Below are 18,952 nucleotides of genomic sequence, written 5' to 3'. Positions count from 1 at the left end.
GTTTCCAATAAATAGTGGAGAAATGTATCTTTGTGTGAATGCAAGTCTTAAAGACAAGCTTAGATCAGATAACCTCAGAGGGAGATTAAATCTGGACAATATAGGGAAATGTGTGCAGAACAGGAGACTATGTTCGTTTGGTCACGTTGAAAAAATGAATGAGAGTCCTTGCGTCAGTAGAAGTAGAACAGTTTTATTTCACAGAAAAGGGCCAAAGACACCATGGATAATTAATATTTATTCACGGGGAAGTTTAACAGAAGTAATCACCAGTGATTTCCTACAGGCAGAAAAACGAGTGATGTTCCCTGGAGTTCCATATTTCCGGCACTCCTTCTTATTTTGATCTCTTGCAAATCGCTTTACGGTCTCGCAACAGATGTGTCACCATGTCGGAGAGGGGCACGAGTTCGTCAGATGCAATCTCGTGCAGAGGAGTAACCCCCGCCTCATACCCCGAAAACAGGGCCACCTTCACACCTTGAGTGGCAACCTGTGATATTTTAGCACAGGGTCCTGCTGGTTGAAACATTTCAGTCCATACTTTGGTTTGACAAGAGAAGCTTGATCCGATCAATTGAACACATCATACTTTAGCACCTAAGTTCATCTCCAACTGTATTATTCAGTCAATTTTTTTTTTTAATCAAAAGCTTATTTATGCTTTTTATTTGCTTTCTAAACGGATACTAAGAAGCGATGGTTGAGGGTTAAGCATATTGAGAAAAAAGGTTAGCGATGCCAAGGAGAATGGTTTGGTAACATTCCACTTCGATCTTCATTTCGGATTAACAGGAGATTGGAGATTGGCTGGTCACATTATATCCTAGTATCTATAGGTTTATCTCCAACTGTATTATTTAATCTGATCCTTTAAAAAAAAACCCTTATTTTTCCTTTTTATTCCCCCCACTCCACAAAGAATAAAAGATGGCGCTGTCTGAGGTCCAATCGTGTTAAGAAAAAAAAAATCACCAAGAATAATGTTTCGAAGACTAATGTTCCTACTCTCACTTTAAAACTAATTCCTTCTAAAAACAATGTTTTCGGCGCTTCTATACTATCAGAACGAAATTTCGGAAATCGTAATAATTAATTTCACATGAAAACAATGGCGTCTACGTATTCCTCGTATCTTTAAGATGATTATATCCAAAAATTACGAAAATCGATAGGGCAGAAAATTATTTATTAGAGAAAATAGAAAACAGAATTTGGAGAAAACGATCGTATTTGCTTATGTAAGACACAGGAGAGTTCAAAAGGGGGGTAATTTTCAGTTTCAATTTATTTTATAAAAACAAGATGGCCGCAATTTTTCACATGCTAACACGATTAAAGTTGTGTTTTTTTTTTTAATAATTTAATAATATTCAAGTAATTTCGACGTGTTTCGTCGTTCACGACTCATCAGAGTGGCTGAATCTAGCAAGATTCGACATCGGTACCTCGTGATAAGAAGCCTAAACCTCTACCACGCGGCTAGCCTCGCCGAACTAATAAATGCATCACTTTTACGTAGATGTTTTTATTTGTTTTTGTTAGCGATACTTGCTTGAATGAATTCAAGTATTTATACGAAAGTGCATTTTTACCTATATATATATATATATATATATATATATATATATATATATAGAGAGAGAGAGAGAGAGAGAGAGAGAGAGAGAGAGAGAGAGAGATAAAAACAAGAAATAAACTACTATAATCATACATACTTTTACTTAGAAAGAAGACGAGAGAGAAGGGGGAGCTAACGATCATAAGAAAACGATGATGGAGAGGTGTTGAAATAAGATAAAGCACAAACTAAAGCAGTTGGTAATTATGATAACTACTGCACAGTCATAACTCACCTGATAACAATGGCCTTCAAATTCAGAAACTTGTTCTTAGACCATCTTTACATTTCATAAGTATTCATTGTTAATTCTCGTCCGATTTTGGAAATTTTTGTGTGGACAAGTCACAGATGTCTTTATAAGAAAACTAGCCTGGATGCCCGGCGTTGCCCGGGTGTTTGGAGGTGTGTGTTGAGCAAAAGAAAAAATGGTAGTAGGCAGGCAGGCTCGAAAACTACCGCAAAGGAGGAAAAGAACGTGAAAAAAACGTGACGTATTTGCTGTTGCGCCCATCGCCAAACCGGAAGTGACATTGTTCAAATTAAGGCTAGACAAGAGGGGATGACTTTTGAAAATATTGGCGAGAAAAGCGACCTCCTCTGTAAGAAAGTGCCAAGTTGAGGGTGAAGGAATTAATGTTTTAGCTAATTTTTCGATATTTGTCGTCCGAAGGGTCGGCTTCAAAACGATACCGATTTCGTGAAAGTCCGTTGCCTCTGTCGAAAGTTTGAGGCATACATACATACATACATACATACATGATGATTGCAACGTCTTGTCAGACGAGTGGCACTCCCTCAGACATTTAAAATCCATGAGCCCAAATGCCTGAGGGATTATCTATACAAATATGATGTTACAGAGTCTTAACTTTGTACGACAGCTAAGTCTCTCTCTCGGTTCAAAATGTTGAGATCCAGCAACAAGCAAGAGCAAGATAGCCAGCAACAAATCAAACTGCAGACGGGCTTAATGCGGGTACTGGTCTCCCGCTTTATGGTTTTTTAAATCAGAGATTTGCTTCTCCTAGAAAGGTTGCCTTCACTACGGCTTACGGGAGCCCTCTCCACCCCAACATATATATACATACACACAAATATACACGGTGCTAGTTGGCCGTTGACTCCGAAAAAGGGTTCATTCGCCCTTTGAAAGGTCTTGTTTTTAATCCTTCAGGGACACTAGCCGCCCTCCTCACCAAACAACTCTGGTGGGGGAACCAGTTTAGTCGCCGGTGACCCGACCATGAGGCAGGTAGTACTGGGTTACATGGTACCAGTAGCATATGACATGACCTGACCACAGGTATACATACATACATACATACATACATTTAAACAGACAGGTGAGATTTATATTAGAGATAAGATGTTCGTTGTTCCAACTGACTAAGTTGTCAAATCTTTTTTAAATGAATGACTCCAACTTCGAGCTGCAAGGAAAAGAGGTTGTCAACTTTTTCATATTTTTGTTTTTCAGTGCCGCCTATTAATAAACTTTTAGATTTTTTCTACTTTGAGGGTCGTTTGTTTCAGCTAGACGAGTATTTTCTGGGAGCAGTCTAGAAAGGGCGGAATTGAGCTCAGTCGACGCTTGCCATAAAGTATCGCTAGAGCAGAGAGAGAGACTAGTAAAACGTGTTTGAAAATATTGAAATACAAGCACATCATATTTGTATGTACATGTAACGTTATTTACGGACGAACGCACGTTGTGCAGCTTCAGTCGCAAAGAAGATCAGGACAAAGAATAGGAAATGACTCCAACTCGCTTGTTCTTTGTAGCAACAACGTTTATTTTATCACTGGTACAACCGTGACCCACGTAATCTAGAACGTTCTCCACGTCTCTCACGAGATCTCGAACGTCATCTACTCTCTCTAGTGATCGTTTTCTTTCTCTTTTTATAGTTCTTTTTTTACCACCGGTCACGTCACTTCGTATGCATTTAGATACGCGCATCTGCGCTATGTTATATGCATTGTTTTCTACTGTCTCGATCATTATGAATTTCGAAACACAGCTATTGGGTATGAAGTGTCGAAGGTGGGCTATATTCAGTTCAACTTGGTCTTATGCAAAGGTGGTAAAGAATGTGGTAGACAAACTTTTGTGCGAAATAAAATTTATTCGATTTTTGTGAAATTTTAACAATGTTGTTAGACATTAATAAATATTCACCAAATTTAATTTTACGTTGATTATTTTAAAGGGTTTCAGGGTAGATAATTTAAGCACGACTTCCGGTTTGACAAACCAAATCATATAACTTTAACTTTGATTGTAATTGAAATAGACATTCTTTTTATTTATGTGTTATATTCTCGTGTACCAAAAAGGCACAAAAACAATCTGTTGTATAATCGTCTAAATGTTGATATGCGTACTTGAGACGAAGGGTTCATCCTGATGTGCATACGTGTCACTAAATGTTTATTGTTGGTGATTCTTCACTGTTTGAACCATATTTTATGTTGTTGTTGTTGTTGTTGTTGTTGTTGTTGTTGTTGTTGTTGTCTATTTATGATATATTCATATCTAATTTTTCATATGCGGGTGCGTGTGTGCGAATGTGTGTGTATGTGTGTGTGCGCGCGCGTGTGCGTGTGTGTGTGTGTGTGTGTGTGTGTGTGTGTGTGTGTGTGTGTGTGTGTGTGTGTGTGTGTGATACATGTATTTTGGACATACCTTAACTTCATGCGTCGTTGATCTTGTCCACCTGGAATTGGTTCTTGGAGGGGATGCTGGAATCTGTTTGGACTTGGACGAATATTCATTCACTCCAAGACGATGGTTGTTTTTATATAGTTTTTATTCACTTTCCAGGTGTCGATCGCAGAAGAATGGAAAGTGAATGTCTTTGCTTGCGTGGTTTGCTTCTATGTCTCTATTTTCACACACGTAAGCTCTCTCCCCCGTGAAAGAAGGAGGGATGACCCGTTAAACCGTCCGCTCTGCTCAACGACCAAACTCCAACTCTCCATCTCCAGCTAACCTGATCACGTGACTCTTTATTTATTTTTGATTTTGTTTTTTTTTTATTTCATGCAACGGTTTTCGTTACATAAAAATTATAATTGATCTTAACAGTAGTGCTACTGTATTTTTAATTCCTAAATGTCATATATATATATACATATATATTATTTTTAAAATGTAATTATCCACTGACACGTGTTTCGTCATCTACGATTCATCAGAGTGGCTGAATATAGCGATAATTACATTTTAAAATAATATATATACCGCTCCCCATGTGAGGATACCAAATTGGTTAAGGGGAAAATTATTCCCAGCTCGCATTTAGGTAAAAATGCGCTTTCGTAAATAATTGAATTCATTCAAAACATATCGCTAAAACCAAAGCAAACAACATTTATATATATATATATATATATATATATATATAGAGAGAGAGAGAGAGAGAGAGAGAGAGAGAGACAGACAGACAGACAGGCAGACAGACAGACAAACAGACACACAGAGAGACAGAGAGAGAGAGAGACAGAGACAGAGACAGAGACAGACAGACAGACAGACAGAGAGAAATAAAAAGGAACAAAACGTGTTATGTATTCATCAACGTTTCGTTTTTATTTCGAGCCTTCTTCTGGATAAATCTTTATTTCGAGACTTCCTCTGGATATATATATATATATATATATATATATATATATATATATATATATATATATATTTGTATGCAGTGCATATTATTTACTACCGTTTTGCACATAATTTAACTGCGAAATATTCAGTGGTGGCTTATTTTTCAATTGCATAAATTATTTAAATTATTTCTATTTACGCACTGGGTGGTTTCGCAATAGTCGCCATCAGTGATTACACAATAACAATAATCAGTGATGCTTCCAGCATTCTCCATCTCTTTCAATAACTATTGCAACAATCGCATTCTAATGATTTCTCGCTGGTAATTGAGTAGCAATAAACGCTCCCAAGGTCACAATACTTTCTGTGCCCTTCTAGCGAAGGACTGGTCAGCAATTGCCCCGTATCGTTTTTTCCGCCCTTAATGACTCTTTACAATCATTTCATGTGATATCAGCCGATTCTGATGGCATCACATCGTGTGTTCTTCTGGAAGGAGGAGAGACAATGTGAGATTTCTTTCAGTTTCAGTTCCCTCGGATTCACGTAGTGTTCTTTTCTAATTTTTGTTTTATTTCTATTGGCATTCCAATGTGGCTGGTTATCGTTTGTATTTTATTTGAGTTAGTTCCGTCATTTGAAGGTTTTTCTTAAGATTTCAGCTATTTTGTTTGATTTCAATTTCTCATATTACAAACACTAATAATATTAGGAGTGTTGTTGCTGTTATTTTCATTGCGTTTGTTTATTATTACTGATTGAATGTTATCGATGCAACTAATAAATAAGTTTATTGCTAATTGTAGATAGTAGTAGTAGTAGTAGTAGTAGGAATCGGAATTGGAATCGGGAATCCGAAAAATTGGAACTTTTAGGAGTATCGGAATCGGAAAAAATTGAGTCTATTCTGCGATGCCAAAAACGATTCTTTTTATTGTCATTTTATTTGATTTTGTCTAGAGCAAACTCCTCCATTGCTCATAATAGTAATAAAATAATAAATATTTATTGATTTTAAACTAAAATAACTAAAGTAGATAGATCATCCCCCACACATGTATTTTTACATTTAAGAAAATATCTGCACATTTTTACGGTAATTGGGGAGATAGAAACTCTAACGTTAAATATGAAGAATCGGAATCGGAAATTGTATCGGAATCGGGAAAAATATTTTAATCGTCCCATCACTAGTAAATAGCTTATTGCTTTTCAGAAATGTTCATCTATTGCTTTTTGTTTATGGAATTCGCTCCAGACGAGACATGGAGATATTTGATGTAATGAGCTTAAAATACCACTTTAAGGTCCAAAACTAGCCAATCATAATTGTTATATGGATATATTCTGACACAGAAAACGACAATTCTTCCCACTTTTTCAGAAACATCGCGCATTGAATATGAGGACTAAAGGACAAAATAAAGAAGGCAAGGTTGAAGAATACTTTACCGACTTTTGTTTTTACTTTTTTGTAATAAGGAAATTTGAATCATATTATATATTTTGTAATAAGGTGGATTGAACCATATTATATTTTTTGTAATAAGGTGGATTGAACCATATTATATTTTTGTAATAAGGTGGATTGAACCATATTATACTTCTTTTTGATCTTGTCATCATACAATGATTAAACCTAAACTTAAAATTATTTGCGGTTTCCTCTTTATACTTCTTGTTAATTGTTGATATTATTCACTCTATCCTTCTATATGTCTATTAATTAGATGCAAGAAAGCCTTTTACTCCAACAGTTTCTTTTCTTGGATTGCTAGACTTTGGAAATGCATCCCTTTTTCTTGCTTCCCTAACTGTACTAACCTGCAAAAGTTTAAATTTAATATGAACAGACATCTCACTATATATATATTATTCCTTAATTGGAATTTTTATTTTGAGATGAGCATTTTATGTTAATTTTATTTTTATTTCGGACTATTAGTCTCATCTTTTATTAGTTGTTGTTTTTTTTTTAAACAACTATGGATGGCAGTGATGGCTGAGAATGCAGTTAGGAGATTCGAAGTTCCTATCCGTCGCGGTTACCACCTGACGAAGGCCAGAGGAAGTTGGCCGAAACGTTGTGAACCAATAAAAAGATTAAAAAAAACAACAACTAATAAAAGATGAGACTAATAGTCCGAAATAAAAATAAAATTAACAGACATCTCACTGCTCCACTCTCCGCGGCCCTTTGTTAGACATGATTCCAAATAATTGCCCTTTACATCCAAGTGACAATATGCCTGTGATGGAAAGAGGTAAACTTTGGCCAACAAAAAATACCTGAGCAGATCTATCAGCGTTTTCCGGTAGGGCGTCTCATGCGATTAGCGATAAACCTCTTCTTAAAGAGAAGGTAAAGATTGGGAGGTGGGTCTCCATCAGCCTGACAGCAACGAAGTCACTGTCGGACTGATTGTCGAGAAGGTATCCCCGATTAAATTTTAATATATCATATCTGTTGTTTTTAAAAGTGTTTATGAGATGGTGTCGCTTGAATTTACGGTGGTAATGTGAGCCTTCGATTCTGACACTACATAAAACACGGTGGGTGTCTGAATGCAAGAATACGCCACGTTTTATGTTAAAGGTCAGAAATTTTGAAAGAGAATATTCTTTACAGCTGGTCTTGTTTTTGAGTTGTTTTTGTTTCTTTTTTAATTTTCTGTTTTGATTCGTTGTTACTTGTCAGTCTGTTGTTCTTCTGACACTTCAACTATCATGTGTGATAAGACGAATCGCTTCGGGTCGAGTTTACATTTTTAGAAAATTATTTCCGGTCTGCTGCTTTTGACATTTTAGCCTTTCATATTCCGATAATTCTTTAAATATACGGCATAATCACGTTGGCACACCAGTTTTTCGTTTTTCGTCAGATCACCAAAGTTAAGCAACGTTGAGCCTGGTCAGTACTAGATGAGTGACCATTTAAGAATACTAGGTGCTGTATATAGGGGAACGCCGACACTTCCTTGCAAAAATTTCAAAACACTCGCCATCTTTCCTGACGGGGATATGCAAGCGGCTGGGGACCCCTTGTGAATTTGATAGTCCCATAACATGTCTGTTACGTGGTCGTTGTCTTTACACTCGGATCCAACGTGTTGTATGTGAAAGAGTCTTGCAAAGAAACAAAGAAAAGAAATTGAATTTGAGTTATTTCAGTTGAAACAAAAAGCGGTTGTTTGTGCACCAAACCACGGATACATAACTTTACAAGCCAGCAACAATATGGTCACATCCCTGCATTTCTCTTGTGTCAATTACCCGCTTCCAAATACGCAATTACAACCTGCTGCTATGTCTGCCGCTCACTCTATGACATGTTCGTTTGATCATGTTTTTTGTACAAAGTTTGAATTGCATCTTCTTTTTAAAGTTCCTATCGCACCAATATGTGCTTACAACTCACTCGCCACGTGGTTCTTCGCTTTTTTTCGTCGCTTGCCAGCCATGTATGTTCCTTTTTTCACTCTCTTTCCCCACCGTAATGTCATTTCGTCCACTGGCTTGGTCATTTGCATATGTGTTATGCGCGTGTTGCTACTGCTGTTGCTAAAAACGCTAGCAGCTCTGTTACACTTCCTCTTTGTAATGTTAAAATATTTTTTTAAAGAGGGATTAAGTTCAAATATATGTTGTATAAGATAGGAGGGTTGTGACGTCCAAAGGAGTAGCTGAAAGCGGAAGTCGGTAAAATCACGAGATTTCCGAGGAAGGCGTTCGTGTTTTCTTTCCTGGCTTACAAGCGAAGCAAACGGACAAACACCGTTGCCACCTTTCTGGAGTTCGCAATGGGAAGGGGGATTCGCGTACAATATAGTAAGTTTTAAGGGGCGGGCAGTTTATCTGTCTATCTATCTGTTATCTATCGCTGTCTGTCACTACCTCTGTCTACATTTCTCTCTCTCTCTCACACTCTCTATCTCTCTCTCTACCGCTCTTTCTCTCTTACATACATTAGTTCTGTTTTAAATAAAACTTTTTATAAACTAAACTGAGCTTCAATCTATGCCCCTTTATTAAACTCTCAAAAAAAACACTCGTCTAGCTACAGCCACTAAGCAACAATTTCCCTACTCTCTATCTGTGCCTAAATCTAAACCTAAATTCCATGAACAAAGCTTTTTTCCTAGAACTGCCGTTCTGTGGCACTCATTTATTATGTATAGGACCACTAAGTCCGTGATCTCGCAGAGTCTGGAGTTCCCATCATAACATCAAAATGTTGCTTTTTTGTTTGTTTTTTTTATAATACATTATTGTATCTTATTAAGGTTCTTCTTGCTAGTTTTACTCGTATAATTTCTATTTCTGATCTAGTTATATTTGTTTCATTTTCCGCTAATTTTATGGCGTTTTTCAAAAAAGTGTTCAGGAGTTATGGATGGATAATAGGAGTTTATATCAAACATAATAAATTTACTGCTTGTGTTTTTGGGGACCAATCTATAACCTCACAAGAAGAAATCTAAAGGTTGTGTTGGATTTTAGAGTTTAAAGTATGTCTAATCCTGTCCAATATCTTTTTACTAATATTATCAGAAACACGTGGTCCAATTAATCTTATGCTTGGTTTATTGTTGAAGTCCGGTTTATGATCTTTCAATAAAAACCGTGGGTTAAGTGGTGTATATATGTCTATTTTACCTTAAATATCCATTTTTTCTAATAAATTTATAAAGATCTTCTTTCGATGCCTTTTTATAATTTTTATTCAGTTAATTCAAAATTCATACTATTTATGTTTATTGTCTTCTGTTACGATTGTCAATATTTTTTTAATATCGTATTTTATTTTAAGATTTTTGTATTTTTGCTTTTTTTTAGCCTTTGCCTTCCTCACAAGATTCAACATGTCCGTTTCGAAGTTTTCTAATAACTGTATCTGTGGTGGGGATATCCTTTTTTTAATTTTGTACATTTTACAATAATTTGTTTGATTTTTTGTTTTGTTTTCGTCTGCAAAATTTCTGTGTGATGACATTATTATTTTCCTCCTCATTTTTAGGGTTGTATTGTTAAACCCTCCATCTGATTCTTTTCATAAATTCGTTCACTGTTTGGATCATAATTATGTACACATTATACCTTGGTGTCGCAATTCGGTGAAAACGTGATTTCCTCCTTTGAGAACATTTTGTGTTCATTAGTATATATTTCAGCTCACTTAAAAGAGCAGTTTTACCTTTTTAATACTTTTAAACAAGATATTTTATACATTAAACTTCGGTAATGTTCATATACCAATAAAATTAAAGTAAATATTAATTGACTCAATTAATTAATCTCCATGATTATCAGTTGTTATAATCGATTGATACGTATGCTCGATTATGAAAGCGGATTATCATGAAGCTTAATTAATTGAGTCAATTAATATTGGTATATAAACATCACTGAATTTTAATATATAAAATATTTTGGTTAAAAAATGTATATATATATATATATATACATATACATACATATATATATATATATATATATATATATATATATATATATATATATATATATATATATATATATATATATATATTGAAACTTTATTCAAATTTTCAAAAAAATACTTATAAACCTGTAAGGAAAGTATACAAAATTTTAATTATTTGACAAGAACTACAGATAAACAAGAAAAATCTTATTCCATAGAGTGTGGAAGAATGGAATTCTTCTCATCAGAGGGAAGAAGTTTGCAAACTATACAATAAATTTTGCATTAAAGTAAACAAACAATATGAAATTTATCATATTTGTATGAAAAAGTCATTTTACATTTAGAGACAGTTTGAAGGGATTCAATGAGATTAAGAAAGCAAGGAATGGAAAAAGAGGAGAGAAAAAGTTAAGATAAAAAATCCAATGAGCTAGACGGTAAAATCCAGAACAGGAAAAAATCTGAAATATGTGTGTTGAAAATCTATTGGTAAGCCATGAGAAAACAGAAATATAAATATAAATGTCCAGGGTAAAATGCGGCTTACAGAAAAACCGTCATATGAAGCTTTTTTTTTTTTTTAATAACGGGTAAGGGAAATGGAGAATGATAAAATAAGAACAGAAGAATATTAAAAAGTCGAAAGGAGAGGGGAAGAGAGATAGACATAGTTTAGGAAGAAGGCAAGGAAGAAAGGGGGAAAGGGAGCAGAAATGGAAATCGTCTTTCTAAATCTGTTTTTAGAACAGATAAATATAGGTCAGTTAAAGTCAATTGACCGAGACAGGAATATAATTCAGACTAATTTTAAATTTGGAAAGAAATAAAGTGGGAGAGGAGATTACTGATGGCTTGATAAAATAATGCATAATAATTGTATGCATACACATATATAAATATATAAACTCACAAGCAATAGGGACACATACACATGTAATTATACAAAGATATAGACGCATACATAAATGCACTTATACATACATGCAGATATATACACTTATATATGTATAAATATATACGTATATGTACACCTACATAAAGCCACACATTACATATAAAAACAAACGTACATATACGCGGATATAGCACCAGGGTTAATATGCAACAACTCCTTTAGTCAAAGTAAAAAAATAAAAAAATTTTAAAAATAAAAATGGAAGAAATCTCTTATATTAAGACATAAACATGAGTTTGTTTGTATCCTCTTTCTTAACGACTATTTTTGTTTTGTTTTCGTTTGTTGTCCAGGAATAGAGATCCAGTCGCAATGTCCAATGAAGCTATGGGTGGTGCTGATCAATTTCACGAAATCCCTTTTCAATAGATTGAAAGAGTGCGACGGACACTTAAAAAGGCTGGGAAGGAAAAAGAAAAACGTCTTCTTGGCCGGTCATGGAGAAGGAGGTAAGAAAAAGTAATCACACAAGTTACACAATGGTAATCGTCATTGAAACATCTGATGTTTAAACCGTGCAGAGTTATGTACAGGGCGAAACGATAAAATTGTCGCCCTAAAGAAAACAGCACTACAGCTTTATTTTAAAACTTTTATTGAAAAAATCAAGTCAAGTTACTTGATTGCAATCACCGCTTCGATACGGGTCCGGAATTAGGAGAATGCCTTTTCCACAAGCGTTGCCAGGAGCTCGGCAATTACTCGGCGGATGGCGGCGATCAGGCTGCTTTAGTGTTATGGGAGGTCATGTTGGTGATGTTCTCGACGTATGACCAAACAGAGTAGTCCAATGGGTTCAAGTCAGAGGAGGAGCGGGGGGTTCAGTGAGAGAAAGGTACAAAGTCGTAGCACTCCTTTTGAAGCTAAGCCTGGGTCAATTTGGATTTGCAGACCGGCGCCGTCCTGCTGCCACACCCAGGGTTAGCCAGTGGCTACCTGGTTGCACTAGGGATCACCACACTCTTCATCACATCCAGGTACACTTTGGTGTTGACTTTCAAGCCAACTTCGAAAATGTAAGGTGGCATGATGTGGCCATCACTTCAAATCACACCAAAAACTACAGCCGTGGCCAGAAACTTTGTTTTCATCACCCTGGGCACGTCCCTGTTATTCGTGGCAATCCAGCGATGCATTTTGAGGTATTGAGGTGCCATTTTGCTGGCAATGGTCCTGTTGTCATACTTTAGATCGGTGGAGAGCATGAGTTGTACAGTGGCGCATCTCCGATCTCGCTCGTTGAACATTTTGTCACTTTCAGACATAATAGAAGCTTCTTATCGCTCTTGGGGTTTGTACAAAACTGGCCAACTAGTAGATGGCCAGCAACAAAAAAAGAAGACCGGTTGTCATCAAGCAGAAATGGAATCATGTCTTTTCTAGAACGATAATTTTATCGTTCCACCCTGTATATGATAGCTTTTAAACAAATGTCAGGTCGGTGCAAAACTTTTTGTCGGTTTTTAGGAGCATCTTAAACGATTGTAATTTATTTTATGCATATTGTTATTACTTAAACATAATTTATAACTCGTTCAAACTCCTCAGTTTAACGTTCACAGGGAACATGAGTTGGAATAGATACATTGAGAGCATTGCCAAGGCCCCTGCGAAGAAGGTGCTCTCTCTCTCTCTCTCTCTCTCTCTCTCTCTCTCTCTCTCTCTCTCTCTCTCTCTCTCTCTCTCTCTCTACTGTGCTAGAAAGTTAATTTCGCCTGAAAGTATCCTATATCTCTACAAGGCCACCATTCGCTCATGTATGGAGTATTGTTGTCACGTTTAGGCTGGTGCATCTGCTACTAATCTCTCACTTCTGGGCAGCGTTCAAAAGAGACTCGCCAACCTGATAGGTCCTGAACTGTCATCTAAGCTTCAACCTCTGTCACATCGACGAAATGTTGCATCTCTCTGCCTATTTTACAAGTATTTTAATGGTAGATGCTCCGACGAACCACAAGCCCTTGTACCCCCTCGATATAAATACCCCCGACAAACTCGACAAACAACAAAGTCCCACCCCTACACAGTAGAGATCCCTAAACGTAAGCATTCTACTCTAATAGTTTTTTCCCCAGAACTGCTAGACTTTGGAATTCCCTTACGGGTTCCTGCCTTCCCAACTGTACTGACATGCAGAAGTTCAAGTGTAATATAAGCAGACATCTTGCTGTTTAACTCCCTACATAGTATCCCTGCAAGATGTCCCTGATAGTAGCCCCCTACACCAAAGTGGCACTATGCCTTGTTTGGGGTGAAAATGTAAAAAAAAAAATCATTCATATTTTTCTGCAATGTTCTCACCCATGCTGACTCGAAAACGACCTTCTTTAGTCAACAGAAAGAAATCTTCCATCATGATAATGCTCATCCCCACACAGCAGTACTGACCAAAGATTTCTTAGAATTTGTTTAGGAAATCTTGTCTCATTCTGCATATGTTTCCGATCATGCTTCCTCGGATTATCACTTATTTCGAAAATTACAAAACCATTTAGATGTCCTTGGGGTTAACATCACGAGAGGAGATTAAACATAAGTTAGATTCGTATTTCACATCAAAACCTAAATAATTTTACAAGCGAGACATTTATAAACTTGTTGACAGATGGAATCAAGTTATTGAGAGCAAAAGGTTGTTATTGTTATAAAGATTTTCAAGCACAGTTTTTCATGTTTGAAGATCAAATTAAATTTAATAATTTAATTGATGTATATTAGTGTTGAGATAATTAATCGAAATCGAGAATTAAAAAAATCTTTTGGGAGGTATCATAATCTGAAAGATTTGTGACGATTATCGGATGGTAAAATCGATGACTTTTATTGTGTTGTTTTTTTTTTTAACTTAATTTTCCATTGCTGGTACAAATATACAATTATGAATATTTATCGATTTTTAAACTACCATTAAAACTAAAATCTATACATCCCATTAAACTACCATTAAAACTAAAATCTATCCCAGCATGTATTTTCTTACATTTGCGAAAATTTATGTTCATATTACATGAGCTTTTACAATAATCCTTAAAGTACAAAAAAAAAAGCTTCATAGCCAAATATTTAGACATTTTAAAAGAATCAGAATCAAAAAAATGTGTGACTATTATCGGATTACAGAAATGGTTGTTAGTATTTGGAAAAAGTGTTTTAGAGGAAAAAAAACCCCTCTTTTTTCCTCTAAAACACTTCTTCCAAATACTAACAACCATTTCAGTAAGGTCTGACAATGCTGTTGGATTATAAGCATGGTCCAACATCCGAAACATATGTAACCAAACAAATAAAACGGTAATAAAAAAAAAATAAATAAAAAACATATATATATATATATATATATATATATATATATATATATATATATATATATATATATATATATATATATATATGGTTGATGCAAAAAATTTGTACTGATTTGTAGAAGGGGACATTTTAGACTATTGTAATATATTTTTATGCATATTATTACTTTTCACCATGATTAATTTATAACTTTCATATTTTTCTGCAATATTTCACACCCATGCTAACGTAAAAACGACCTTCTTAATCAACAGAAAAGGAATCTTCTTCCATCATGATAATGCTTGTCCTCACACACCACTACTGACCAAAGATCTTCTAGGAGAATTTGGCTTGTAAATTTTGCCCCATCCTACATATTCTCCTGACCTAGCTCCTGCAGGATTACAAAAGATGTCCTTGGGGTTAACATCACGAGAGGAGTTTAAACATAAGTTAGATTTGTATTTCACATCAAAACCTAAATAATTTTACAAGCGAGACATTTATAAACTTGTTGACAGATAGAATCAAGTTATTGAGAGCAAAGGTCATCATTGTTATGAATAAATATTTTAAATCGGCAGAATCTTTGCACCGACCTAATAATATAATTAAATCAGAGATTGGATCCTATCCCATACGAGGTGACACACAAGAAATGTCACTTATGAAATCGTTAATAAAATTCATAATCTTTTTTGCGATCCAGCCATATTTGGTATAAATAAACTTCAATCCATGTCTGACTTGTCCACCAAATTTCAGTCATGAATCTCCAACAGTTTTTGTTACTGTTCACTTATATACTGGTTTCAGTCACCACCGTCCAATACCAATGTCGTTTCCTTTTTTTACAAAGGGGTCACCACATATCAATAAGAGTTAATGTGTGTACAGTAGTAGTAATCGTTTGTGATGGAAATTTGGTATAACTAGATTATTTATGGGGACGATTCAATAAGAACTTGTTTACGTTGGATTTGAAGATGGCAATATTGAAGTCAGCTGAAAAGCGGACCAGCAGAACAGAGTTTCACGGGTGGGCAATTCTAGGAACGAAACTTTGTTCATGGAATCCACGTTTAGATTTAAGCACCGACAGAGAGTGGTCGGGGGATTATTGATAGTGATTTTGTTTTTTTTTTCTCTCTCTACCTGAATCGAAACGAAACTTCCATACGCAAAGTTTTTTCTTAGACTACCCGTCTTTGGAAGACAATATAGCGGAGCTGCTTCCCAGCTGACTACAACATGGTCGCTTTCAAGTCCAATGTAAACAAATTCTTGTTGAACCCCACTTTTCAATAATATACCCAATCACCATCACCATTACCAACCATTACGCCCCACCTGACACTCTTTTAACTATTATCCTCGAGTGGCGTCTGTGCCTTGATCAGCGGGTTTTTCTTTCAGTTCAGTTAATTGTTCGTGTCATTATTCTAAAGAGTTTGCCATTCATTTTGCGATAAATGTTTTAATTGTTGGTTTTAGATACGTATTTTTGGTGTTAGTTTTTACATTGTGTAGCTTTTTTGCTGTTTGATTCATTTTTTCGTTTCGACGTACATCTATTGAATGTTTTTTCTCTCAGTCTGTATGTCACACATACGTTTTTTATTGATAAATCACCACGTATGAAGGCCAAAAGCTAATCAAGGATCAATGTTAATGAGTTTGTCAGCTGAGCGACAAACAACATCATGAAAGGAATTAAAAAAGATGGACGAAATTAACAAAATTTGATTATTTAAAAGGACGACTCGACAAGTATTAGTTCACATTAGATTTGAAGATGGCCCAGCTGTAGTTTGTAGTGAAGAAGTCCCATGTTAATGCGCTCCATGTATGAGAAGTCCGTAAAAAGGAACTGCATTATATATAAGACACACAGAGAAAAAAAATGAAAATTCTTCGCAATGGTCGTAATAAGACGAGTTCTTGAGATAAAAGTTTTACAGATGGGCCCAAAAATTGTATATCAGTGGCGCACCCGCTATAAAAATAACAATAGATAAAGATTAACTGCATCTTCTCTGTGAGAGAGAGGCAGTAGCGAAGTATAGTCTTGTGTTTATTAGTCGGTCGATTGTTATAAAAGTCTAAGCGCGTGCTTGCAGTGTGTATGACAGATTTAAAGCTATTTAATGTATGCGATTGTTTAAAACCATATTTTTGTAAATCTGTAACGCCCAAGTTTGAAATAGTATATTCGTAAGTCTGTAACGTCTAAGTTTGAAATAGTATATTTGTAATTCTGTAACGCCTAAGGTTGAAATAGGCTGTTTTAAGACGAACGAGTTGTTTATTTTTCATAGATAATATCTAAGAGTTTTTTTCTTTCGATACAAATTATTAATAAAATAAACTTTTTTAACGACGGAAACAATTTTTGTTCATGGAAACAACTGTGATCGAAAACAATTTAGAAAAAATGTTGTAAATTAAGTGATTATTTGGTACTTATGCATTTACGTTACCCCGCTGAAACGTTATTATCTAGAAAGCCATTCTTAACATGGGAATGGGGTGTTTTGTAACTATTCTGTACTTTCACTTAGCAATTTAATAAACAAAAAATATCGTAGAAATTGAATTTAACTCGAAATTTTAAAAAATAGCGCGGTGTCATAGATGCAATTCTTTTTCCTAATAACGAAAACATCGTCAGCTGATTGGCAAATGGCGTCTACTGTTTCTGGCTGCTTTTTCGGCAACTTACCGTCAATTCTCGGTAGATGCCGACGCGACTTGGTTCTGGATCAGTATAGCATTTTCGTTGGTCTGCCTTGAATGGACACACTTTAAGAATAAATTCATTTGTGGCGTTTAAATTTGGTATCGTACTTTCAAAGCTAAAAACAAAATTAATCTCTTGTTTTTGTTTGTTTTTGTCTGTTTTGTTTTTTTGTTGTTGTTTTTTGTTGTTTTTTGTTTTTTTCTAAAAGGTCTGGAAGTTCAGCTTCTTGCGCACGCACGTGCCGAACTTCTTTCAGGTGTGATCCTTCTTGGATCTTACCTGCGCAAATGGATCTCTTACACGGAATTTCCAGTTCCGATCTTGACGATTGTGGGAGATTTGGACGGCGTCACTCGCATCACTCGGATCGCCGAGGCCTTCAGGTAAACAAAATTCATTTCCTTTTCTTTTCGTGTTACACATTACATAGCAGTACTATTATTATGTATTGGGACCCTACGCCGGTGGGTAGAGATTATATTAACTAGTATAAATCTCAGGTGTTTCGTTAAGCACATACCACATGGACAGCATAGAAGCTGTACTGGCCACCACACAACTGTGATGGACTTGACATGTGGCCACAATGGAAAACAATCGCATCCCAAAAATCCTATTGTATGGAAAATTGAATATGGATACAGAAAGATTATTGGACAGAAACTCCGCTACTAGGATGTAATAAAAGGGCCACCTAAAGACAATGAATATGAACATGAAAAGTTGGGAATAGTTAGAAGCAGACCGAAGTTGCTGGCGCAGTATCCTTCACAAAGGAAAGACAGAAATAGAGGCAAAAATAAAGGCCAGGTCCGAACAAAAACATAACTAAAGGCAACAACCATGGTAACGACACATGCACTACTTGTGGTGAAACTTTCAGCGTGTAATGTTACAACACCGTAAGATAAAGCACCGAGACCCTGACTAGTCATCTTCAGCTATGAAGAACTGCATGATGATGATGATGATGATGATGATGATGATGATGATGATGATGATGATGATTCACGACAATCTTATGGCAAACGAAAATAGATCCATTGCGCTTAGCCATTGAGGCGATAGGGGTCAAGGGTTAGCTCCCTATACAAACACGTTGGAAGCAGGTGTCGCATCATTAGATAGAAATTACATTACATGTTCGACAAGGAGTTTTCAAGGCAGTTTGGGGCGAAGAAGCGACCACACCAGACGTGCTCACCAATGTATGAATCAATGTGAATATTTCTTCGAGATAGTCCGTTCATCGACCATTTTTAAGGATAAGAAAATTAAGTAAAAAGAAA

The 18,952-nt window shown here is 35.6% G+C and overlaps 1 protein-coding gene across 1 annotated transcript in view; it reads left to right on the top strand.

Moving 5' to 3' along the window:
• The window catches only part of LOC145252529 (uncharacterized), a 63,392-nt gene that overhangs the window by 20,373 nt on the left and 24,067 nt on the right, over positions 1-18,952 (top strand). The window contains exons 2-3 of the mRNA XM_080112077.1: positions 11,929-12,084; positions 17,872-18,046. Of these exons, the coding sequence (XP_079968203.1) occupies positions 11,929-12,084; positions 17,872-18,046 (331 nt within the window). The remainder of the gene's footprint in view (positions 1-11,928; positions 12,085-17,871; positions 18,047-18,952) is intronic.

This window comes from Euprymna scolopes, chromosome 29 (assembly GCF_053919585.1).
Source record: "Euprymna scolopes isolate OS-2025 chromosome 29, ASM5391958v1, whole genome shotgun sequence".
Lineage (NCBI taxonomy): Eukaryota > Metazoa > Mollusca > Cephalopoda > Sepiida > Sepiolidae > Euprymna > Euprymna scolopes.
This window is presented reverse-complemented; position numbering and strand designations above follow the sequence as displayed.